Consider the following 26507-nt stretch of genomic DNA (forward strand, 5'->3'; position numbering starts at 1 on the left):
GTGAGGGTAAACTGCTTTAAACATGCACTGGCTGGGTGTGTGCACCAGCAACTCCTGGGAGCTGGCAGCTGAGTCTTCTCTGAGGAAGGGTGTCAGTCCCACCTTCCTCCTTATCCCTAGTTGCTTGGCTTGACAAGGGCCATCACTGAGGCCCACTAAGAAAAGCCACCTCCCTCCCAGCTTTCCAGAAAGGCTCACTGCGGATTCTAGACACACTGCTGGCACTCAGGCCTACATGCCTTAGGTGAGGGCTTGGGACATGGGCAAGGAAAGGGTGACTGGGCTGGCGCTAGGATTTTTTGTGTTCTCTAGGCTCCCTGTTCAGTTATGTTGAGGCACAGTAAGCCTAGGGTGATTTTTCAGCCCTTGAATGATGATGGCCAGATCTTTTTGAACTCTGTAAAAGTACATCTTTTTGAGTCCAGCCAACCTCTGCAGTGTTGATGTCTGACTGTGACGGGGACAAGTGACTGCAGGGACCTGAGAAGGGCTACAGCCTGGATCGCAGCTCTGGCCATGCTTTGCCCTTTCTGGGAGTGATCACTTGCCTCAGTGTCAGGTGCCACTGGACATCCATCTGGGCAGCTGTGCAGTGGCTGGTAGCCCACCTCCTACCCCCTCCTCGACAAGCTGTTCCAACTTTTCCAGAAGGCATATCCTATGAGCTACCACAGCCTCTGGATACACAAGGGGAGGTTGAGGGGGAGGCGTTTCCTGAGGTAAAGAAGGACTATTGGGGTTTGGCTGACGTGCAAGTGTTCCTGCTGTGTTTAGAGTTCAGCCTGGCCCCTTCCAGCCTCCGTGTGGGTGAATTAGCAGAGCTGCATGCCACTGCGACTGAAGTCTTGATTCAGTGTAGGTCAGCGGCTCTCACACCCTGCAGCGGACAAGCTGGGGAACATTCCTGTGGGTTCCATCACCCCATGAGTGTGATGCCTAAACCCGCTGGGACCCTGGGCCACGCACTCCCTCTGGCATGGGCATTGCCAGCCACCTCCGGCAGGCTGCACTGGCTGGCCCCTGCACACCCACTTCCTCAGCCAGTCCTGGGAGGTGTGTGCAGATGCGTGGGCTCTCAGTGAGGGCCACTCTTTTACACACATGTACGACCTGGAGGCCCCAGCCAGCTCATGCCCTGGGGTCCATGTCTCTGTGTTGAGCAGCAGTGTCCAAGTTCTTCTCCAGCAGCTGCATCCCCTGTGAGGACATGAAGAAGTTCCCCCACCTGTGTCAAATGTGTGCAGGGAAAGGGACAGACAAGTGTGCCTGCTCCTCCCAAGAACCGTACTTTGGCTACGCGGGAGCCTTAAGTGAGTGAGACCCCACTGCTCCTCTTCCTCAACCTGATGTTGGGGAGACAAAGGCACAGAGAGCGAACAGGGCCCACCCCAGGCCACCTAGAGCATCAGTGAGAAATCTGGGGTCCCAGGTGCCTCCCATGGCCAAGCCTTGCTCCTAACCATCCACAGAGCACTCTTCTGTGTGGGAGCCCCTGGCCTCCCTAGAGCTTGGGGTCTGCCCGTGTTACCCTCCTAGACAAGGGAATGCTGGGGAGACAGACTTATGTCTAGGACCCTGAGATCTACAGACACGGGTCTGGGCTTTCAGCAGGGCCAAAGGCCAGGACCTCCCAGCTCACAACTTTCTGCTGAGCTGCTTCTTGTGCATGCTTCTCCCCATCTCCCTCTCAGCCCCCTTGCAGGCACCTCTGCACACTCCATGCTCCATAAGAGAAATAGCTACTACTCCAAGGCTATCCAAAGTTATTAGTCTCCACGTAAAGGCTTTAAGCCTTTAGTTTTATTTATTTATTTTATTTTATTTAAACCTGTTGCTTTTGGCTGCTTTCTAAGAGGAAAATGAGGATCCTTCTTTCCCATCCTGCCTGCTCAGAGTTGTCTGGTTTGGTGACTGCCAGGGCTCCTGGCTGCTTTTGGCCTGGGCTTGGCTGTGGGGTTCAAAGGCCCTTCAGACAAAGCCATCGCCTCTGTGAGGACAGACTGATACTCAGGAACTCTGGGAAAAGCCCTGTGAGCCAGCAGTCCGGGCTGACCCTCAGAGGGGCTGCATGGGGGAGAAGTGAGGCCTGTGCCTGCCTGTGGCTCTCCTGTCAGGTGTCTGAAGGATGGTGTGGACCCCACCCTAGCCAGAGAAGCTGGTTCTTTTTTTTTGGGATGGAATCTCCCTCTGTCGCCAGGCTGGAGTGCAGTGGCATGATCTCGGCTTACTGCAACCTCCGCCTCCCGGGTTCAAGCGATTCTCCTGCCTTAGCCTCCCAAGTAGCTGGGACTACAGGCACATGCCACCACACCCAGCTAATTTTTGTATTTTTAGCAGAGAGAGGGTTTCACCATGTTGCCCAGGATGGTCTTGATCTCTTGACCTTGTGATCCACCCACTTCGGTCTCCCAAAGTGCTGGGATTACAGACGTGAGCCACCATCTCTAGATATAAGTTGCCTTATATCTGATAGAAATTTAATTTGTTATAAGACCCAGAATCTGGAAACTCAAGTTGCATTATATCTAGACATGGGTGAAGCTCATTAATGCCACAGGAGAGTTTCTATGTAAGCATTTCTATTATAGTAATTCCCCCTTATCCACAGTATCACTTTACACAGTTGGACTTGTGGCCAACCAAGGTGCAAAAATATTACATTACTACTCTTGCACCTTGGGGCCATTACTAAGTAAAATAAGTTACTGGAACGCAAGCCCTTTGATACCACAGTGGTAGATCTGATCACTGAGAAGGCTACTAAGTAACTAACAGGCGGGTAATGTAGAGAGAGTAGATACAGCATTGACAAAGGGAGGATTCACATCCTGGAAGGGACAGAGCAGGACAGTGTGAGATTCTATCACACTACCAGAACAGCAGGCAATGTAACACTTGTGAATTGCTTATTCCTGGCACTTCCCATTTATGTAGCAGTGTCTTCACAAGAAGGGTGAGTACGGTATAAGAAGATATTTTGAGAGAGAGAGAGGCCATATTCACTTAACTTTTATTACAGTATATTGTTATAATTGTTCGATTTTGGCTGGGCAGAGTGACTCATGCCTGTAATCTCAGCACTTTGGGAGGCTGAGGCAGGAGAATCGCTTAAGCCCAGGAGTTGGAGGCTGCAGCGAGCTATGATCACGCCACTGCCCTCCAGCCTGGGCAACAGAGCAATTCCCTGTCTCAAAAAAAAAAATGGTTCTATTTTTTATTAATTATTGTTGTTAATCTCTTACTGTGCCTAATTTATAAATCAGACTTTATCATAAGTATGTATGTATAGGAAAAAAATACTATATTAGGGTTTGGTACTATCCGTGATTTCTGGCATCCACTGTGGGTCTTAGAACATATCCCCCTTGAATAAGGTGGGACTCTGCTGTATTTGTTCTTTCTTTAGTGCTCAGTTTGATTCATCTATAAATCTACTAAACAAATTTTATGAACATTTAAACAATACTTACTATCTAATAAAACAAGTTGTAATAATCAATTCTCTTAGTCATTGAAATTTCAAATTTAATCACATTCTCCTGAACATTTCATTATAAATGTCTCTCAACTGCTTCAGGCACCTTAAGCAAAACATACAAATTATTGTAAATATTTCAGAACTTATTAGCACATCTGCAATTAAATCTGTTGCAAAAGCATTATTGCCATGGATAAAAATGTATTTCTTCTTCTTTTTTTTTTTTTTTTTTTTACATTTAGGAAAAAACCCAAACTTTTTCAGAATTTTGGACAGTTTACCACAAACAAACAAAATATTTCAGACTAATTGAGTTTCCAGATTCTGGGTCTTATAACAAATTAAATTTCTATCAGATACAGAACATTCGAAACATTTGAAATACAGGTATATATTCACTGTGCTAAGCTCATTTTTATAATAAATGTCTGCTACCTGAGGAGAATTTTAGGTCCTCGCTTTTTACATGGGTCCCAGTTCCTTACAACTTAATGTCTTTCCTAACGTGAAATTGACTTCAGTGTCCTTTGTTCCCTTGTTCAGTTATTCACAATTCACTGTCTCCTCATTATTAAACATTGTCTATAATTATTACTCATTATTGCACTGGTTTGTTAGCATTTTGGCAATTGATGCATGTCTTATTATCCACAATTTTAATTAGTGGGGTCACCTATAGGTCTCATCAAATTATTATTATTACACATTGACTACAATTATTACTCATTATTACACTGGTTTGTTAGCATTTTGGCAATTGATGCATGTCTTATTATCCACAATTTTAATTAGTGGGGTCATCTATCGGTCTCATCAAGTTGTTCCAAATAATTATTATGTCCTTTGGATGCTCAAGTTACCACACTTAATGATAGTGGCAGCATCTTCTATCTCCCCCTGAAGTATTTGAAAACATCCTCACTTTATGGAAACAACAGATTGTCCCAGACCATCTTGATTTACCTTTGCCCAAAGTCACTTGTGTGCTATTTTGTAAGATCTCTTCTTGCCTGGTAGGAAAATGTCATGAGACTATGACAATGTGTGAGGGTGGAGAGCCCTGGGCTGCTGCTGCCCCCCTGGGCCTTTGAGTGGCTAAGGTGGAAAAGTGATTTATTTCTGAGGCCATTAGGTCATATTGATTCTCTAAATTTAATTCTAACATTACTAAGTCATTTTGAAATTTTTCTTTAATGTAAAGATTTAAAACGTATTTTCTAAAGAAAATACTGAATTAAAATTGTAACCACTCACAGGAGCCCTGATAACACTCTTTCTCTTTCAGTTTGAGATTTTATCAACCCCAAAGACCATCTGATGTAGGAGAATAGGGAATTAGGGTAATCAAGGGTTAAGGCATAAGCAATAGGGCAGCAGGTGTAGTCAGTTAGTTCTAGGCAAGATTAGGCAGCATTTAGGCCACATCCTCGCTCCTGTGATAACAAGACTGAAGTCTCCACTTCAGCCTTTAATTGGCCATGGGTCAGTCCTTCATAGGGTATAACCAATTGGAGGCCTCTAAAGGGCACCTGGGGTGTTACCAAATTCTTTTTGCTTAATAAAAACCCTAAAGAACACTGTGATCAAGGCTCTTGAGCTGCTCCCACTCTGTGGAGTGTACTTTCACTTCAGTCAATCTGCACTTTCATTGCTTCTTTCATTGCTTCATTCTCTTGTTGCTTTGTTTGTGCATTTTCTTCAATTCTTTGTTCAATGTGCCAAGAACCTGGACAACTCACAGTCAAGACTTTCTATCCAGTAACACATCTGTATTTGTTTTCTAGGACTGCTGTAGCAGAGTACCATGAACTGGGTGGTTTAAGCAACATAAATGTCTTGTCTGGTACCTCTAGAGGCTAGAATTCCAAGATCATGATGCTGGCAGGGTTGGGTCCTCCTGAGAGCTGTGGGGAGAGTCTGTTCCAGGCCACTCTCCTCGCTTCTGGTGGTTTGCTGCTGATCTTTGGTGTGGCTTGACTCACAGACACATCACTCCAACCTCTGCCTTTATATTCACATGGCCTGTGTGCTGTCTTCTGTGTCCAAACTCCCCCTTTTCATAAGGACACCAGTCATATTGGATTAGGGGTCCACCCTATCCCAGTGTGACCGCATCTTAACTAATTACGTTTTCAAGGATCCTGTTTCCAAATAAGATCACATTCTGAGGTAATGTGGATTAGGACTTCAATATATGAATTTATTGAACCCACAACACTTTTCAATACCTAGACAATGGAATCAAAGAAACTGTTTTCCTCATAAGGTCTTTCTGGTTCATCTTTGTACCTGCAGGTTACCCTGACTGGGCCCCTAGACCTCCTTCCATCTCTCAACCCTCTCACCTTTCTGCAGGAGGCTCTGCATCAAAGCGAATGTGGCCCCTTTAGTGGGGGACCTGGGCCATCCTGACATGGTAATGCGACAGCCCCAGACTAGTTACCTTAAGTCTCTGAGTCTCAGTTTCCTAATCTGTAGAATGGGATAATCATATTACTGGCCTCTCCAAGTTCTTGTGAGGATTAAATGCGACAGAGCCTGGAGAGCCTTCAGCAAGTCTTTGATGAGCTATGAGTGCACAGTACACATTTGCTGTCACCATTCCTATTAGCAGAGCCACAGAGAAGTGGGGCAGTCGGAGGGCCCTGGGCCAGGCACACCGCCCAGCCCTGCAGTGAGATTGTGAACTAGGTGTTTCACTCCTCAGGCCTCTAGTCCTTATCTGTTTTTGGAAAAAAATTCTCTCTCAGTCCTCTTCAGGCCACATATTTGATGGTTCGGTGAGGGGCATCGGTCATCCTAACTACGGCTCATGGCTCTCCTGTGTTAGGCTCACCTGGGCTTTCCCTCCCCCAGAGAACCTGGCAAACCACGCTGACAGGGACCAGTATGAGCTGCTTTGCCTGAACAACACCGGGAAGCCGGTAGTTGGATACAAGTCCTGCCATTTGGCCTGGGTCCCTTCTCATGCTGTCATGGCCCAAAGTGTGGGTGGCAAGGAGGACTTGATCTGGAAGCTTCTCAACCAGGTCCAGGTATCCCCACCCGCCATCCTCCCCTCTGGCTTAGTGCTCCCTGCTTAGATTTGGAGGGAGGTTAACTTCCTTGCCTTCTTGTCACTCTGGATGTCCTGGTGTGTTCAGGGTACGGTGGGAGCCATGCCACACGTGATCCTCTTCACTGACAAGCCGCTCAGTCTATATGTATTATAGACAGCAAAGGAATAAAACCTCGTCTGGAACCACGAACCTGGTGGACTAAAGACTCTCTGCAGAAGTCCTTCTTGTCCCATTTAATTATTTTTCATTCTAAACGGGTCCTCAGGATGAGCTCACATGCCTCTCTTCCTCCACAGAGTCCTCCCCTGTCATCCCATGGCATGTGATCCCGCCCTCCTGACAACTCTGCCAATGCTCTCTCCTTAGCACTTGGGGATTCAGAGATGAACTAGGCAAAGACTTGTCTTGAGTTGTTCACAGATGAGTGTGGGAGGCACAGGAGTATGCATTCTTACCCGATGGAATTGCACTACCTCATGGACATGGATGGTGTCCTTTGTGGAGGACAAAGGGACTGATTTGCAGGGTGTATCTGGGAAAGTTCCTGGGCCCTGGGGAGTAACTGTGTGCATCCTAAGGAGTTGGGGGGTGGGAGTTTTCAGGGAGGGCAGCAGGTAACATTTCATGTAGAGTCGCTGCAAAAGCAAACACCAGCCAGCCATTTGAAAGAGCACGTGGGTAGGTGCTGCTGTGAGCTATGTCAGGAGTGGCTTTGGGCCAGTCAACTGGAGTCATAGGCAAAGAGCCCTTTGGTTTTTGGAGGCCACAAAGGGGAAGGGACCGTTTGGTGTCCCACAGCTGGTCCTTCAGTGGCAGGCTTGGCGTGGGGAGAAGAGGAGCTCAGGAAATCTGATCGCAGCCCATGGTGCTGGATCACCAGCCTCTTCAGGATGGAGACTGCCACAGGTGCTTAGGGTGATCAGATGGCCGGAGGGTGAGGCAGCCTTTGCTGAACTGCCCCATGGGAACACAGAGCCGCAGCCCATAGTAGAAAGGGATGGATCTGGAGGATGGCCCCTGGCAGTTTCCTTGAGGCCACACCAGGCAGACAAGCTGGGATCTGAGGAGAGCTTTCCCTCACCATGAGCCAGGGATGCTGGGGATCTTGGCCACTGTCTTCACCCTCAGACACTCATATCTTGCTTTCTGTTTCCCTTGTCTGTTTTGGGGTTTGTTTTACCTTTACCTCTATGCCATCCTCCTTCCTTCACCATCTCTTGTCCTTTGAACAGGAACATTTTGGAAAAGACAAGTCATCAGAATTTCAGCTCTTTGGCTCTCCTCACGAGACAGATCTGCTGTTTACTGATGCTGCCCATGGGTTTTTAATGGTCCCAACCTAAGATGGATGCCAAGCTGTACCTGGGAGATGAGTGTTTTTCTGCGACTCAGGATCCCAAAAGAGGTATGTAAGGTCCCAGGAGGGACCTGGCCAGCTTGGGCAGCAGGGTGGGGTGGGGCCATCATGGGAGGCTTTCCAGGTGCCTGCAAGCTTCACCCAAAGTTTATTGGCCTGCAGAGCCCAAGGGAGCTACTAACTGCATTGGGTTAATGAGGGGGTTTTCTGTGACTAGAAAAGGGCTTTAAAGGCCTTCATATTCTAGACAACTTGAAGTCGTGATGGCCCTGGCTCCTTTTTATTAACTGGGGTCATCCCACCCAGGGTGGGTCTATTCGACATGGAGTATAAAAATAGTCCATCCTAAACTGAAGTGGGAACGTGGCCACTACCACCATCCAGAGGTTTCTGGTGTGGCCATCCACTGGATCTCTATGGTTTATTTCTTCCTTCTTTCCTTCTTCTAGCTTTGCCCTCCATTTAGTCAACCAGTAGGTATTTGCATCTACAGAAGAGCAGCCACTGTGTTAGACATGGGCATATGGTGGTGAACAAAGACACTGGGTGAGGGGAGAGCAAGCAGACCCAGCCAGAACAGAACTCGTGACTGCCAAGTGGGGCATGCTTCCTGGATGGGGAGCCCAGTCTTGCAAGAGAAAACCCCGGAAGGCCCTGAGCTGGGCTGGTGCTCAGAGAGGCCTCCCTGGGGAGGTGATACCTGAGGAGCTGAGGTCAGGATCAGGGGCAAGCTCTGTCTTCACTGATTTTTCTGAGAACTGAGTTTCCCATTTCTCCTGGAGGGTGACAGGCAGGAATTAGCAGTGTCATGGGAATGAGACATGTCAGCTCTGCTGCTGCCAGTGAGGGCCTCATTGGACAGCCACTCTGCAGCACTAAGCTCCCGGACCCACCTGGGGCTTCCTTTGGATCCCTCCACCTGGCCTAATGCGGAAGACTCCCGAGGGTGTGGTGGTGCGCAGTGGGCCACCGTGAGAGAGCCAAGTGTGATGAGTGGAGTGCTGTGAGAGGTGGTGCCTTGGCGTGCACCATGGAGGAGACCCCAGACGACTGCATCACTGCCATCACAGTTGGAGGGCCCTGCTTTTAAGGCTGGGCTCAGACACTCCAACACACAGCACTTCTGCCAAATCTGGCATTGAAGATCTTCCCAAATGCCTCTTCCTCAGTCTCCAGGATAAGGACACCTGTTGTGTGCTGCCTCCCACTCACCCCACAGGCTCCTCCAGCTCTGGGCAGGGCAGAAACACAGAGCCAGTCCAAGAGCTGGACTCCTAGGGGGCTCAGCTCTGGAGTCCAGTTAGCTCAGTGGAGTGTCTTGCCTAGGAGTCTCAGGAAGTAGGGTGACATTCCGGGCTATGGTCAGGGCTACTGTGAATTGTGAAAGCAGATCAACCTTTTCAATCCTTTAATTGTAAGTTTATTTCTTCTGGTTATAAAATATTATAATAAATAAATAAAAACAGGGCTGCAGTGAGCCATGGTCACACCACTGCACTCTAGCCTGGATGACAGAGCAAGACCCTGTCTCTAAAAAAATCAGAAAGTAAAAATAAAATCATTCGCAACTTCGTCACTCAGAGATCATGTGATAATGATCTCTGAGTGACGAAGTTGCGAATGATTTTATTTATTTTATTTATTATGATCTCTGAGTGATGAAATTGTGTTGTTATTAACTTTATGAGCAGAAATATTTTTGTGATTAGGAAAAAATAAACTTATAAATAAAGAATGAAAATTTGACAAACTTAGAAGGCTATGCACCCGTTTCATTTTGTTTTGTTTAACTTGAGAAGACCCTCATCTTGGTAAACTTTCCTAGCACTAATTCCTAAGATTAAGATCTTGATGGTTATGTAGTCCCCTAAATGTGTCAATTGTAAGGATTAAGTAAATCTGAGTACTTATAACATTGCCTGGCATATAGTTAGCAGTAAGTATGTGTTAGCAATTATTATTATTCAAAATCCCGGGGACAGTTGGTATATTTTCTTAAATAATGAAACACTCATTTAAATAATGGCTATGTAATATTCCACCAAGTATGTTGACCTCCATTTAACCCATTTCTCAGTGTTTATATTTGAGTTATTTCCAAATCCTTTGCTATTATAGACAATGTGGGATTGAAAAATCTTTGTATCTATAAATGCCTACATTTCTGAGTATATCTTTAATATTAATGGTAACTAATTTTTCTGTAGTTACTGTGTGTCAAGCATGTTTATGAGCTCTTAAACTGTATTACTCATTTAGTCTTCATGATAAACCTATGGGGTATAATTTTTACCCAACTTATGGATGGAAAAATGTAAATAGCATAGTATTGAGGGAAACGTGCTTTGGGGTAGACAGATCTTGGAGGCCATCTGGAATAGTGGTTACAAGGAATTAAATTGCCTAGGTTTAAGTCTTAGCAGCTGTTGATTGGACAAACTTAACCTCTCTGCTTTCATTTATAAAAGAGGGGAAATTCTAGTATCTAGCTTATTGAAGTTTGTGAGGAATATATGAGGTAATCACTGTGAAGTGTTTAGAAAGGAGCTTGGCACATAATAAGGCTTGGTAAGTTTTTGCTGCTGTAGTCACTGTTTTTAGATTTCTAGAAGGGTAGTGAAAAGGTCAAAAGCAAAGAGCATGTATGTGTATGTTTTTATCTTGGTGACCTTATCTATAAGTATACATTTTTTACTCTATTAGAAAAATTAATTGATTAAAATAATAAGTGAATTATTAGTGTATTATCTAGAGAAATGAATTATTTATTGAAAATCTTTGTTGTGCCAGGCACTGAGTACAGTGCGAGTGGGATTATGGGAACAGATTTGAACTCCATTATCTGGAAGAAACGTATCCCATAGAAACAAGTTAAATGCATTTCCTGAGTTGGGCCATGTTAATCGTTGAGTTGAGTGACTATAGTCACAAAGAAGGGGTGGTGAGGTCATGTCCAGGATGCAGCATGGGTCTCATCAGAGGACACAGAGATGTCCAGGGGGCATGACCTGGGTTGGAACTTGTTCCCAGGTCAACAGGCCAAGAGCATGTCCAGTTTTTTAAACCCTGTGTTTACATGGCAGAAGCTTTGAGTGATCCACAATTGGTTAATCACAAGGACGTTTACATGAAGCCAAAGAAATGAGAACCTCTGAGGGTCAGAGGCCCAGGAGACAGCTATTGTGCTATTGGTGCTATTGATTTGTTTCTTAACTTCAGAAAGGAGAAGCTGATGCTATGAGCTTGAATGCAGGATTCATCTACATAGCAGGCAAATGTGGTCTGGTGCCTGTCCTGGCAGAGAACAACAGTAAGAGGAGGGGAGTGTCCTTCTGCATTTTTTCTGTCCACAGTTCCCCTGGGCTGTGGGCATAGAAAGATGAGGAAATAACTTAGTTTAGTGTTGAGATAATAACTATTATTGGAGTGTACGGAGCTAGTAGAAAAAAAATCTCCCTCTCCTGGAGCCAGAAACAATTAAGATATAGACAAAGGAATTAGGCAGAAAGAGATCAAAATAACACCTTTACTTCTGAGATTGGGATACTGGAGTGTGTGATGTAGAGCTGGCATGGGGCTACAAGTCACCCTTACCTTAAAGTTGCCCACTAGTTCAGGAAAACGGGTCTGATGGCTTATGCCATGACTAAGGGCAAAGGGAAACACGTTTTGTCATAGGTGAGAAGACCCAAACAACTCTCTCCCCTTTGTCTTCAAGAAAGAAAGAGGGGCTGAGCCACACGTGCTCATGATCCTTCACCCAGATGCACTGGGTGGTTGAGAAGGTGGTGCTGCAAGTTCATGTTCTTTAGTGGGGATCCATCCACATGGAAAAATGAAGCCGGCGTAAAAGAGGGTTTCCCTAATATCATTGATTACACCTCATCTGCTACATTATCTTTCAAAACAAAACGACTCTGTGAGGTGAATAGTGGTATCTCCATTTTATAGCTGTAAAAACTGAGGCTTAGAAAAAATAAGTGATGGGTCGGGCGCGGTGGTTCACACCTGTAATCCCAGCACTTTGGGAGGCCGAGGTGGGCAGATCACGTGAGGTCAGGAGTTCGAGACCAGCCTGGCCAACATGGCGAAACCCCGTCTCTACTAAAAATACAAAAATTAGCCGGGCATGGCAGCAGGCACCTGTAATCCCAGCTACAGGGAGGCTGAGGCAGGAGAATCGCTTGAACCTGGGAGGCGGAGGTTGCAGTGAGCTGAGATCGTGTCATTGCACTCCAGCCTGGGCAACAACAGTGAAACTCCATCTCAAAAAAAAAAGGATAAGTGATGTTTCCATTGTAAAATAAAGACTGAATCCAGATCTTTCTGACTCCCTGGACTGGGTTCTTGCCCTCCCGTATAGCAAAAATAATGATTGCCTACCACAGTCTAAGACTCTGAAGGGAAGAAAGATATCAGGATGACTTATTACACAGCTAATGCAAAGGGATATGACCTCTCCCTCTCTTCCCCTTCAATGAGCACCTCCACTTTCTTTGCCTGCATCTGCTAGAGTACTGGGGAGATTTTGGGATGGAACCTATGTTCAAATTGGAAAGAGCAGAAGAGGGTAAAATGGGCTTGCAGAACCTTAACCCACTGATACCCAATGATACCTTGCTCATATTATTATTGACTATTGAGATTGAGAAGCTCCAGACTTCGGATGGAGTAATGTGAGGGTTTAATGTCATGTACCTTGATTGTTTTTCTTTTTCTTTTCAGAACACTTTAGGTCTAAGTCTGTGAATTTACCCATGGAAGGTGAGTTAGAATCAGTAACACTGGCTCAAAGGTAAAGGCCCATTGTTGGGGAGAGGAAAGCTTAAAAACAAATAAAAATGACTGGAGGTGGAAAAAAATTCACAGTTAATTGTTAAGATGCAAACCTATCCTGGGACTGTAATAATACTATTTGCAGGGTACTTTATAGTTGGCAAAGGACTCCTGTTTGCACTATTCCCATTCCCTCTTCTCAGCAACGCTGGAGTATGTGGGCATTGTTGTCTCATGTTATGGAGCTGGAGACTCAGGGACTGTGTGACTTGCCCAGGGTCACACAGCCAGGAGGTGGCTGCACCTGGGTTTGAGAAGAGGAGGAATAACTGGAAACCCCAGGCCCTTCCTGGCACCACACTGCGCCTGAGCACATGCCGCCTGCCCATCTCCGTATGAAGGTCCACATCGGGGCCCATTCCTGGTATTTCTGGGCTAAGTAGAGACCTCATGAGAGAAGGAGATTCATAGATGCTGATAATGAAGATGAGGAGGAAAATAAAATCCACCTTTCAGCTTTTAGCCAGCTGGAGCTTGATAGCAGGGGAGTTATCAGTCTTTAGAGTAGAAGACCACCACTAGGGGGCAAGTTCCTCCATTTTGTGCCTCCAGATAAGCAAAGAGGGTCTGTCTCTAGTACCTACTCCTGGAAAATGGATAGAGCAGTGGTTCTCAGGTGTCGTCTCTGGGCCCGCAGCATCAGCATCCCCTGGGAGTTTGTTGGGAACAAAAATTCTGGGGCTCCATCCTAGATCTGAGTCAGAAGCTCTGGGGCTGGGGCTAGAAATCTATGTTTTAACAAATTTAATGCACATTACAGTTTGAAAACTGCTGTGATAGAGAATCCTGAGGTGAAAACCAAGTGCATACTTGGGTTTAGAGTTTCTTCTGGGCAGGATGGCTGGGGAAGGTGAGGGATTTGGAGCATCACAGCACAAGGAGCTGTGGTCTCTGTCCCCTGCTGAGCACTGGGTCATAGGACCCTGCACAGCCTACCCTGCACAAAGGCCACTGGAGTGCAAAGTTGAGGCATCATTTCCCTGCTCACCTGCAGCATCTCCCCTTCCTGTGTGGCAGGACCCCAGCCCAGGGATATGCTGTACCTCATCCCTCTCTGCTATCATGGCTAAGAAGTCTTCTCTAAATTGTGTCTTCATCCCTAATCCCAAAGTCCAGCAAACAACCTTCTATCTGCTATGTATTCTATTCTGATCATTTATAATCAGAAACAACCCTAACTGCTTCAAGAGTAGTTGACATTTTCAGAAACTGCAATGATACACAAATGTAGATCAACAAGCATGCTTAGAGGATGGTTTAGACACCAGCAGAGTGGCTGACTGTGATGGAGAAGGTGCCATCTGAGTAGAGAGGGGGAGAGTTAACCTCAGAGTCACACACACACACACACCCCCACGCGCGCACGCGCTCATGGAAAGATGGATGACAATAATGAATGCCATAGGTACAGAAATAGTGGCATTGAAGGAAGGCACTATGACAGCATTTGGCTACCAGACTGGTGTCATGGACCACAGTGTGGTAGGCAAGGGCTTGCCATGGCCTCAGGAGAACCTGCTTCACTGGGAGGGGCCTCCAGTCCTGCTTCTGCACTACTGCTGGAAAGCTATCTCCCTAACCTGCTCTTCCTGTTCCTGATGTGCCTATGCTCATATCTGCACCTCTGATCCCCATCAGTCACTCCAGGAGGGGTTCCACTGCCACCATTTAACTGAAGAAAAATTTAGGCTCCTAGATGATAAGGACACATCTGAGGTCACTTAGGAAGGACAAGACAGACCTTCCACCTGCCATGTTGACTCCCAACTTCTCCAAGTTTGAATTTGTAGAGACCTGATCTACAACACAGAGAAAAGGTGTGTACACGGGGAAAGCAGGGAGTGGTGAGCCACATTATTTTCTAATTCTAAGAATTTATGATTCAAATCTTATTATTCTTTTCAGTTTGCAGTTCAACCTTACTCAACAAGCACAATTCAGTTATATAGTATTGGCACTGGAATAAATGAAATATTCATGATATTCTCATTAGAATCAGGAGCAAGGCAAGAATGCCCACTCCCACCAAAGGTATTCAGCATTATATTGGAAGTAAATGCAGTAAGATAAGAAAAAGAGTTGGGTTTTTTAAATATTGGGAAAGAGAAGAGAGAATAAATTGTCATTATTAGAAAATATTATTGTAAACCTAGAAAATCAGAGACTTAACATTAAAAAATAACTCATTAAAGCTTTCTTTTGAACTTATATTCAACAGAAAAACTTAAACAAGTGCATACTCATAATTATAAACATTTATAGAAATAAATGGGTTTTAATAGGGGAAAATGGGCCATAATAAAAATACCTACCAGTATAGATATGATACATCCATATATAATAAGATATAACTAAGATTCAGCCAAATAACAGAATGATGTAGCCATATCTATCACTACTGAATCAAAGAAGTGTCTGCAATATATTATTGAGGAGGAATAAAGCAACTCACAGAAAATAATGCAGCAAGACTCCATCTCAAAAAAAGAGAAAATAATACATAGCAAGATTCTATTGAAAAAGTACAGTGTATGTATGTGTATGTGGGTGCATGTATGTAGACATAGCTAGGGAGCAGTAGTGTTAGTCTGTTTGGCTCAGTACCTAATAATGATAGCTATTGGGAGGGTCCTCTACTAGAGTAACATGAGGGGTTTAAGATATTCCCTCTCCCCAGGGAGAGTGACAGGCAGGGGCTAGCAGCAGTAGCTCTAAAATATATTTTCAGAGTGCCCTGGAGGTGTGATGATAGTATCTTGGCACCCCTTCCACTAATATATATATGTAAATATGTGTGTGCAAACATATATATAAATTTATAATGTATACATTTACAAATATGTATACTTATTTGTATATATGTATAAATACATAGTATATAAGTAAATGCTATATGTATATATTTAAATGTATAGGTTTGTTTTTTTTTTTTTCCATAAGAGCAACTTACTGCCAGCGAAGTCTTCTCTGAGATGGTCTTGCTGTCTGCTTCAAAGGACAGACAGAGTGCATCACTGAGGGGTCAGTAAAGAAATGAAGCACTATTTTAAGCAGGAAGGGATTTAATACAGGGAATTAAATGTTAACAAAAAGTGGACACTAGGTTTCTGGAATGACTCCCACCCATAGTGAAACAGCTGACTCCCTAGGAGACCTACTACCCGCAAGACCTATACTAGTACAGTGATTTCAAGACACATCCTGTAGCTGTGACCAAGGGATAGGAAGCCAGAATTGATAGTGGCTGTTGCTGCTGCATTTGCTACAATAGCTTTTAATCCTCTAGGATGGAGAAGGGATACTAGAGATCTGGACAGAAAAGCCTAACATCTCCAAGAATTTATTTCCTAGCAGAAAAGAGGTGAGGGGGAAGGCAAAGACTTCTATGTGACTTCCACCTTCCAAATTTCACACATCCTAACTGACACTAAGAACACAGCTGCAAGGAAACATTGGAAGTGTAGTTTCCATATTTCCAGCCAGAAGGGGGACAGGATGGAAATGGAGAATACCAGCTCCAGCATAGCCACCATATGGAGATAGCATTTAATGGCCCGGTGCAGGAGGGCTGGCCAGATCTCACTGGATCGTACATTCTTCCTCCTCCTTCCCCTTCTCTCCCTGAAAAAAGAGAAATTGCATCTTGGTATTTCAATTTCTAGGCTATTATGTCATGGCTGTGGTTAAGAAATCAGATGCTGATGTCACCTGGAACTCTCTTTGAGGCAAGAAGTCCTGCCACACTGCAGTTGGCACTTCTGCAAGCTGGAACATCCCCATGGGCTTAATATACAATCAAACCGGGTCCTGTAAATGTGGTGAGTATGTTCTGGGAGGTGTTGTGGCAGTTCATTCCCTGTGCCTGTGCCTGGGTAAAGGAGAAATTCAGTTTGATGAATGGCAGAAAATGCCATAAATGGGTGGTGGGCTTAAGAGCTTGACAGAAATTGTGGGCGAGCCTCACATCTCCTTGAGCAGGTCCTTCTCCTTCTCATCCTTTTGCTTCTGAGGGGAATACCCTGGCCCAAAGGGCAGATCTCAGGGAAATAGCTCTATTCTTGATGTCTCACAAATGGCTCAGGGAACAAGCCTGGGTTCGCAAAGCAAGACCGGGCTGGATGCGTTGGTGCGCACGAGTGTGTTGTTTTCACATATAAACCGAAATGGCTGCCTTCTTAATTGGAAACCTTCCACCAGTAAGTCCTGGAGTGCTGTTTTTCATGTTCATCCTCATCTCTCCCATCCAAGTACTAGCAAGGCCTGACCCTGCTTAGCTTCCGAGATCAGACAAGATCAGGCACATTCAGGGTGGTATGGCCGTAGACCATCCTCATCTCTCTTAGATGCATTCATCATTTCAGCTATGCTCATGCCACTACCTAAGAGGCTCCTGCTCCTCTGCTTTCCCCAACTCTCTGAAAATCCCAGCCCTGATTGAATCCTATTACCTGCTCTCTTTTTCACCTGAGCAGCTGAACGTGGCTGGAGAGCGTCACAGGGCAGCAGAGCAGTTTGTGTCACTGGAATGCTTCAGGCACTGTCGTTGGTGTGCCCCCAACATTTACAAACACCCCCACCACTTCTCTGCTCCACATGCCACATTTCCCGGTGATTCTCCTGATGTCCTAATTGTCCACACACCTCAAACCCACACCATCTACTACCTTTCTTAGCAGACCATTTCACCTGCACCTGCAGGAGACAAAGAAACCATCAGAGAAGTTTCCCTTAACATCCCCCTGCCAAAACTGCGGGCCTCCTGGGGCTGCACCTCCCCACCTCCTCCTCCCCAGCCATTCCCTCTACCTGCACTTGGGTGCAGGTCACTCCCATGTTCCCTTCCACAGTCTCAACCCTCAGTTATTACTTCTCCTTCTGGTGTGTCCAACAATTTCTCTCAACATGTAAACACACCCAATGTTTTCCATCTTTAAAATTGCTCCCCCCCGCCCAACATTCTCCTGCAGCTCCTGCCTTCCTTCCCTCCTCCTCTTTAAGGCCACAGTGATCAAAGTGTTGTTGGAACCACTCCCCTTCCACTCACTCCTCAACTCCCTGCCGCCTGGCTCCTCTGCATCACTTCACAGGAAGGATTCTGGTCAAGCCACCAGTGGCCTCCATACTGCTCAGTTGGAAGGATGTGCTTCCGTTGCTTCCCCCGTGACCTCTCAGCAGCATTTCCTCATATCGCCCTGAAATAATATCTCCTGGCTTTTATGAAAACACACTGGCTTGGTTTTTCTTCTACTCTCTCAAGGTCCCCATTTTCCAATCTAGTTAAGAAACGTTTGCATTGCTAAATGAAACTCTTTTTCCCAATCTCAACGGAATCCCCAAGCACTCACATCCATGCCCACAGCCTCGATTGCCATCCAAAGGGGTGTTACACATACAAAGCTAGGCACATGATAAGCACTAGGTAAATGCTTTTTATCTATCTCTGTGTTGATAATTGTCAAGTTCTTATCCCCAGCACAGATCTCTCCTTAGCCTCCAGACATGTATGTATTGAACTGCCTATTTGACATCTCTAGATGGATATCTCAAAAGCACACTAAGCTCATCCTGTTCAAAACTGAATGTACCATCCCTGCCGAGCCTGGTCCTTTTTCAGAACTACCTGGTGTGGTGGAGGACCCTACAGTCCATCCGCTTGTGCCCGCTGGAAGCCTCATCCTCCACACAGCCATCTATCTCCAGGGGTGCCGTTTTCTCCTCCTTCCACTCATCTCCCTCCCCTTTGTGCTCCTCTAGCCCCAGCTGCCCTCATTTCCCCTGAACTTCTCCAGGAGCCTGGCACCCGAACTCCACATCCGCTCTGGTTTCCATCCACCCTGTTGCCAGGCCAATCTTTGCAAAGTGCAGATATGACCACATCCAGCTTACTGCCCCTGGCCCAGCATTGTCTAAAACCCTTCAGAGACTTCTCATCTCTCTAAAGATAAAGAACAAAACTAATGACGGTAAAAGGGTCTGGACCCTGCCCCGCACTGCACTCACCACCATTTTCTTGGTGGTTTAGTCCTGAAGGCCTCCATGAGGCTCTCTGTGCCGTGCCTCCACCCCACCCCAACACAGGCCTGTGCAGATGCTGGTACCCTGTCTGGAGGGCTCTTCCCCTCCACCCTTCACTTGGGCAACTCCTACTCACTCTTCATGTCTCGGCTTAAACCTTCTCCCTGACCCCTAGGGCTGCAAGGGGCTCTTTTATTGTAGCTTCATGGAACCCTATTATTTTTTCCCAGAGCAAAGAGGGAAACAGGAATTTACTGGTGTGGTTACTTGAGTTCTGACTATCACCCTACAGGCTGCAAGTTTTCAAGAGGGCAGAGCCTGTGTCTGATTTCCTCGTGGTGGTGCCCTGGAGCCCAGCACAGGGCTTGGCAGCTGTGCCTCTCTAGACTCTTCCTGGACTTGAAGCTGTGATGGCACACCTTGTGAAAAAGGGCAACGGCAGCAGAGCCCAGAAAACATGTGCTCCGGGTTCCGCGAGCCAGGACTTCTCTTTTGTCCCCTCACTGTTAAACTCTGTGTCCATCTTTTGATGCCACTGCCCTGTGCTGGGATGGAGTAGACCTCTGTGAGCTCACAGACCCTTGATCCAACTTGAGTCAGTTCCCCTTTACTTATCTCCAGCTGGAACCTTTTTTTTTTAAATTCCATAAAGTCTTGCTTTTAATAATATGTTACAAATAACTGAATGTGTCTTTATCAGGCAATTTTGGGGACAGAATCTGAGGCTTTCTTGCTAACACAGGCAGGGAGGGCTGATCCTGACCTCTGGTTGTCCTTTCTCGCAGATGATTTCTTCAGTTGCACTTGTGCCCCTGGGTCTAATCTGGATTCCCTTCTCTGTGCTCTGTGTGGTGGCAGGTGTAATCCTGCCCACACATGGGCTCACAACAGCCAGGAGAGATACTACGGCTCCAGTGGGACTTTCAGGCAAGTAGTGTCTGTGCACCACCTTTATCTTTGCACCAACCCAGTACATTTCTTGTCCTGTCACTTCTTCCATCATCCCAGCATCTGGCTGCTGCATTTGGAAGGAGCCAGAATCTAGGAAACAGAACTACTGCAAATTTTGAATGGCTCCAATGACTCAAGTCCAGCTCTTCTCTAGGGCACTCTCCTGCAGACCCAGATGATTTAGGGCACCTTAGGGCACCTAGGGAGAAGCAAGAATGATGGTGGCAGAGTCACAACTCTAGTTCTACTTTTGCCACTTTCTTCTGTGTGATTGTGGACAAGTCAAGAATCCATCAGAGCCTTGGTTTAAAATCACAGGAGGGACACCAGACACCTCACTTCTTACACTTGGCTGGTAAGTATATTTTAAAAATAGATATTCCTGGGCTCCTCCATCCATTCAAAAAATATTTATTGAGCACCTAATAGGTATTGTTCTAACTAGAGGTGTTACAGCAGTTAAGCTGTTACCAACCATGGGTTCTTGGGCTCTCAATGCAATAGAAATTGTCATAAGGCCAAGATAGTTTTCCCAGACAAGGCTTTGTTGGAGCTTATGCCCAGGAATACGGGAGGCAACACAAGGGAGAGAGAATTTTCTGGCTGGCTCCCCAGAGGGTGTTGAAAAGGAAGTTGTAAAGGGGCCACGGTGAGAAAGGAGTGATGTCTAGGAATGTAGAGGCAGGGAACTTTTAGCACCTCCACAGTTTGATGACATGCTTCTTCATGCATCGCATGTCTTATAAGCATGTTACATCTCCACCCCTGGGTGTGATTTTTCGTATTATAATGAAGCTAAAGTGAAGGATCAGTCATTCTCCTGGCCTTGCGTGCATGTGGGAGATAGTAAGATTTATGGTGGGAGCTGCTGCTTTTAGCTTCCTCAGGGTCCGGCAGTCAGCAGGTATGGCTCCTTGAGCAAGGTTTATGTTGCAAGGTCTGGAGGGGCTGGTTGGGGTCCCTGCCACCCATGGGGCCTCCCCTCTACCAGTTTGCAGTGAGGTCCTTGGTGGGGTATGGGGGGTACCAAGTCCTGTCCCTCTTCTGTCTCAAAGCCACACATAATACCTGTCCCTCCCCTGCTCCCAGTCTTCTGGGGAAAGTAGGACAACAGCACATAAATAAAGGGCAGGATACTTTCCAACTGTAAGTGCTACTGAGGAACCAAGGGAGGCGATGCAGCAGCAACCAGTTTTAGAAATTTTAGAAAAGGTGGTCAGGGCAGGCCTCAGCAGGCAGAGGGGTCATGTGGGAATCAGGCCTGAGAAAACCTGGAGGAAGAGCAACCTGGGATGAAGGAACAGCAAGCACAAAGGCATAGGGGCAGGGCAAGGCAAGCTGTGTGGAGGCCAGAGAAGAAGGTCTGTGGATGAGGGCACGGAGAGAGAGGCACTGGCTGTCTCGGAGCCCTATTGGCCTGGCTAAGGACATAGATTTAACTCTAGGTATTGTGGGCAGTGCTGGACCTTTGAGGAAGCAGGGCAATGCTGTATGAATGAGTTATGTGAACAATGTATGAGGCTCTAGAAAGTTCTCTTTTATTCATAGACACCAGGGTATTCCACTACCAGACTACTTTGTCCTGCCCTCTCCAAAGTTTTCTCTCTTTCATAAGCCGTGCATAAATTACATATTTTCACAGATCTGCAACAACATATACTATCATTACATTAAATCTGGATGAAATCGCTTAATTTTTCTTTACATCAGAAGGTGCATTGGTATTAGGCTTGATGGTCTGTCTAGAACCACAACTTCTTCCGAAATGAACATACACATAAAAAGCAGTCTTAGCTTCAAACCACTCATTCTCCCCATCTCCTACCTGTCTTTTCATTTCCTTGAGGTTTTTTTTTTTTTTTTTTTTTTTTTTTAGATGGAGTCTTGCTCTGTCACCTAGGCTGGAGTGTGGTGGTGCGATCTCGGCTCAATGAAACCTCCGCCTCCTGGGTTGAAGCAGTTTTCCTGCCTCAGCCTCCCGAGTAGCTGGGATTACAGGTGCCCACCACCATGCCCAGCTAATTTTTGTATTTTTAGTAGAGACGGGGTTTCACCATGTTGGCCAAGCTGGTCTTGAACTCCTGACCTCAGGTGATCCACCCGCCTCGGCCTCCCAAAGTGCTGGGATTACAGGTGTGAGCCACCACACCCAGCCCTTTAAGTTTCTTGACTCCTCTAACCATTCACTCCTGCTGACCTGTGATCTATTGATCCTGCACCTTTCCCCATGGCCTTTGTTTCTATCCTTTCCAAGCATACATTTCACAATCAACTGTGCCTGCACTTCCAGGCTGGCTGGTTTCCCTTTAAGTGATGAGGACCCTGTTAAATGAGCCATGTATCTCTAGTCCTCCCACTACCCCATTTCTCCTAGAAGACAATTCCATACTTTCTCCTCTCCTTAAGCCTCCAACACTTCTTCCCCCACCTTTCATACCTTTGTTTCCTATTTCTCTTAAGAAAAGAAATCGAAAGATAAATTCTACAACACCCCGCTGCCATATCTACCCACATGCCAGCATCTGTGGCCCTAGTTACTGCCTTCCCTCCTCTTACTGGGGTGACCTGGCTATCTCCTCGCTAAGTCCTGTCCTGCACCTGTTCAGGATTGTTGCCCTGGCAGTTCTCCCTTTTTCTGTGGCAGCATCAAATCTTCTTCTCTACTAGATCATTTCCATCAGCATACAAAACATGCTGCTATGTTTTTCCATCTTAAACACAAATAACTAAGTAAAACCTCTCCGCCTCACTTTCCTCTCCCATTTCTCCTCTTCTTTTTACAACAAAATTCCTTGAAAGAGTTAAATATCTTTGCTAACTCAAATTTCTCTCCTTTAAATCTCCCCAGGACCCAGTTTAAGAATCTGTTCAGGTCCCAAACCGCCAACATGGAGTTGGTTTTATTATTGTTTTTCAATGATCTACAGAAAATATACCTCTTTATTGTCAGAGTATGGGCAGACTACTCCCACCACCCCAACCCCCTTGGTACACCACCGACCACTGTGGAGATGAAACTATACCAGTGATCTCTGTTGCTAAATTGAAAGGCCAGTTCTTGGTCCTTGTGTTGTTGCAGGATTTTTAAGCAATCAGCTTACACACTCTTTAATTTCTTTTAATTCCTGTTCCAGTGTTAATTGATCTACCAGCATCACTGGCAGCCCCCATCACTTCCTCCTCTTGGATTTCTTCCTTGGCTTCTAGAAGGAATACCACACTCTCTTGGATTCTCCCCTCCCACTCCTGACACTGCACCTCAGTCTCTTTTGCTGGTTCTGTCCAATTCCCCAGCCTCTACATGCTGGCATGACTCAGGGCTCTGTACTTGGAGTTCTTCTCTCTGCTGCCCATTCTCTTGGTGATTTTATCTCTGTATGCTGACAATTCCCAAATTTACATTCTAGTTCTGACGTTTTCCTAAAACCCCAGACCTGTAGATCCAGCTGCCTACTGGCTATCTCCACTTGGATTTCTAATCACCATATCAAACTTAAGTGTCCAAAACTGAGCTCCTGAAACTCCATACACTCCCACCCAAATGCTGCATCCTGTAGTCCACCTCATCTCAGTTAAGGGCAACTCTATTTTTCATTTTGGAAAAAATGTCAATACCTTGCTACTTCCTATGCCTGCCCTTGTTCTCTCACACCCCATGTCTCGTCCATCACCAAATTATATTGGTTGTACTTCTCAAGGTATCCAGAATCGATCTCTCTGCCCATCTCCACTGATACCATTCTGATCTAAACCACCATCTTCTCTCCCCAGATTTTTATCATAGCCCCTTAGCAGGTCTCCATGCATCTGTCTTGTCCCACTCTCCTCCACAACACATGAGCCAAAGTGATTCTGTTAAACTTAAAGCATGATATTAATACTTCTCTGCTCAAAGCCCACCAATGATTTCCCATATCACTCGGAGTAAAAGTTAAGGTGCCTCTTTGATCTATAAGGTTCTTTGTAATCTAAGAGGCCTTTGCAACCTCATCTACTTCTTTCCCTGTGCACTCTCTGTTTCAGTCAGCTTGGCATCTCGGCTGTTCCTCGAAGACCTCAGGCACACCCCTTCCCCGAGGACTTTGCACTTGGTCCTACCCCCATCTGGAGTGCTTGTCTTCCTCAGATCATCATGGCTAGTTTCCTCATTTTATTTAGGATTTCTCAGGGCAGACTTTCCTGGCCACTCTGTAATTTTAAACCTATAAACACACATGCTTGCACATACCCTTGCCAATACTTCATATCCCCCTTTCTTGCTTTATGTTTTCTTTAGCACTTATTACTCTCTAGCTTACTATATATTTTATCTACTTACCTTGCTTCATGTCTCTTTTCTTCTGTAGAATGAACAAGGACCCCGTTGGTTGTAAGTGAGAAAACCTCATGTGAAGCAGCTTACACCAAGGGCACTGTCTTGACAGGTGCTCTGAGTGCTCCCTCCTTGAAAGGGCTGATACCTGAGCCTAGGAGGCCATTGAAAATGCTTTAAGGGTAGGGTTGCCACATACAATTCAGGATGTCCAGTTAAATTAGAATTCCAAATAGACAACACATGATTTTTTAATATAAAGGGATACACCCTGCTTCTCCCGTCTGCTTGTCTTTCTCTGCACATCTGCCTCATTTTTCTTCTTCCCTGCAGGGTGGGTTTTGGTTTCTCAGGCTACCTGGAGGGAAATGTTTGCAACCAGCAGTCCCAGTGATGTTACAGTTCATCAGTTATAAAGGAGCAGTCAAACAAAGACCATAGTGTATTCGTCCCAATGCTCAGGAAGGGGGATTGACACAACAGTCTGGGCGAAAGCTTCCTGTTCACGCAACTCATGCAGTGAAGTCACATTGTAAGGTGACAGCTGCCTCCACTGTGACCACATGGATTGAGGCGGCTGGGGTGGGGGGAGTTGGTTCTCAAAAAAGTAACAATGCTTGAGGGACCAAACAAGAACTGAATACACAAAGGGAATTTTGTTTTCCTAGATACAAAAATCACATTATAATGATGTAATAATGGTTTAAGGATGGTTTAAGTGCAAGAATGACAAGTGGAAAAGAATTGAGGTCCAAGAGAGATTCATGGATATATTGCCATTTGGTCTGTAACAAAGGTGACATTTCAAATCACTGGGGAAAGAATGAACTTGAGAGACCCAATAAAATATATGCCAAGAAATAGACCCTGTGCTCCCTGATGGGAGCACGTTTAATCATGAGTGAGTCCTGGACGCTGGATGGGCAAGGGTTCAGGAGAGTGGTGGGAAGGGAGAGTGGTGGGAAGGGGTGCTGATGGTGAGTGAGGATGATTTCTTTTAGGTATTTGTATGAGTGGGAAGAGAAGCCCATTGCTGGAGAACAGGGTGGGATAAATGCAGGGTTTGTTGTTTTCGTAAAATGAAAAGACATATAAATGTGAAGAAAAGAGCCCAGTGAACAAGGAAAGGTTCTAATTGAGTAAGAGAAAGAGTATAGCTGTAGCAGAAGGTTGCCAAGAGTGAGGGCAGGGTCCCTGGTGAGGACATGTTTGCTGGGAGGGAGACCTTCCCTCTTCTGTACCTGGCAGAAGAGGGCACTGGAGATGCAGGCTGGCAGATCTGTTGGAGGGATGCTGAGAAAAAGCCACATAATGATTTCTGTGTTTTCTCTGGGAAGCAGGAGCACAGGTCAGTGTATGAATGTTGTGGGGTAAGGGGATGTGGAGAGGCAGAAGTTTGTGGAAAGTGGGAAAATGTTTGCTCTACAGAGCAGGAAGGCAGCTGTCTAAAGCAGTGGTCCTCATGCTTGAGCACGGATCAGAATCTCCTGGAGGTCTTGTTAAGGCACAGTCCCTGGGCCCCACCTCCAGAGCCCCAGAATTTGCATTTCCAACAAGTTTCCAGCCAACACTGATGCTGCTGGTTCCTCACCTCCAACTTTGAGAACGATTAGTCTAGAGTAGAGAAAGGAAAGCAGGAACGCTGAGGTGAAGTTAAGGATCAGGAAGATTTCTTTTTGTTTACCTACCTTGCCCTGAGATAGAGACACATCTAAGACAAGGGATCATGCTCATTCAGGACTGGAATTCTATGAAGGGGCATGAAGGAAAGAAATAGGGTGGTGGAGCTTAGGAAATGTGAATGGGAGTTGTTCATCCTAGCTAGATATAGAGGGACCTGAAGACAGGAGAGAAAACTGGAGAGGTGCTCCTGACAGTTGCTAGCCATTTCCACCTAAGTGTCATAACACTGATTTTTGATGTGCTCAGCATTCTTAAAAAGAATGTACCTTGAACCCAGAGAAACATTTTTCATGGGATTAGGGGAACAAAGGTATGGTGATATACATTCACTTCATTAATCCTGAGTAGACATAGGAGTGTGATAAAATTCCTGCAAAATCACCTGTCATGCTGATTTTAATCTCCAATATTGTGAGTTTGGATCCAATCAGAGAGTCATCCCTTGCATATCCCTGTTAACGGGAGAACACAAGCACCTCCTCTGGAGAGACTAATTAGTATTTAAAATAAGGACCCAAACAATGGTTATCCATAATAGAAATAAGTAAGCAGTTTCCTTTGTCCATGACATTATCCCCTCTAATTCCCAGGGATTGGTGGGCATTGAAGGTGTTGGCGTGGAAGTGTTGGGCATGTGGGGGAGGGGTATGAGGCTCAAAGTGTGTTCCTCGCGGTGTCTCCCTCCCACTCCTGTAGTATAGTAAAAGTCAGGTACTGTGATACCCCCCGCTTTGTTCTTTATGCTCAGGATTGTTTTGGCTATTTGGGGTCTTTAGTGATTCCATATAAATTTTACGATTTTTTTTTCTACTTCCA

The 26507-nt window shown here is 45.7% G+C and overlaps 1 protein-coding gene across 1 annotated transcript in view; it reads left to right on the forward strand.

The window, feature by feature from the left end:
* Positions 1-6605: 6605 nt before the first annotated feature.
* LOC129033918 (inhibitor of carbonic anhydrase-like) overlaps positions 6606-26507 on the forward strand; it is a 40101-nt gene continuing 20199 nt past the window's right edge. Inside the window, 4 exon segments of the mRNA XM_054483118.2 lie at positions 6606-7942; positions 12620-12658; positions 16393-16548; positions 19531-20051. Coding sequence (XP_054339093.1) covers positions 7882-7942; positions 12620-12658; positions 16393-16548; positions 19531-19790 — 516 coding nt within the window. The 5' untranslated portion in view covers positions 6606-7881 and the 3' untranslated portion in view covers positions 19791-20051.

This window comes from Pongo pygmaeus, chromosome 2 (genome assembly GCF_028885625.2).
Source record: "Pongo pygmaeus isolate AG05252 chromosome 2, NHGRI_mPonPyg2-v2.0_pri, whole genome shotgun sequence".
Classification (NCBI taxonomy): domain Eukaryota; kingdom Metazoa; phylum Chordata; class Mammalia; order Primates; family Hominidae; genus Pongo; species Pongo pygmaeus.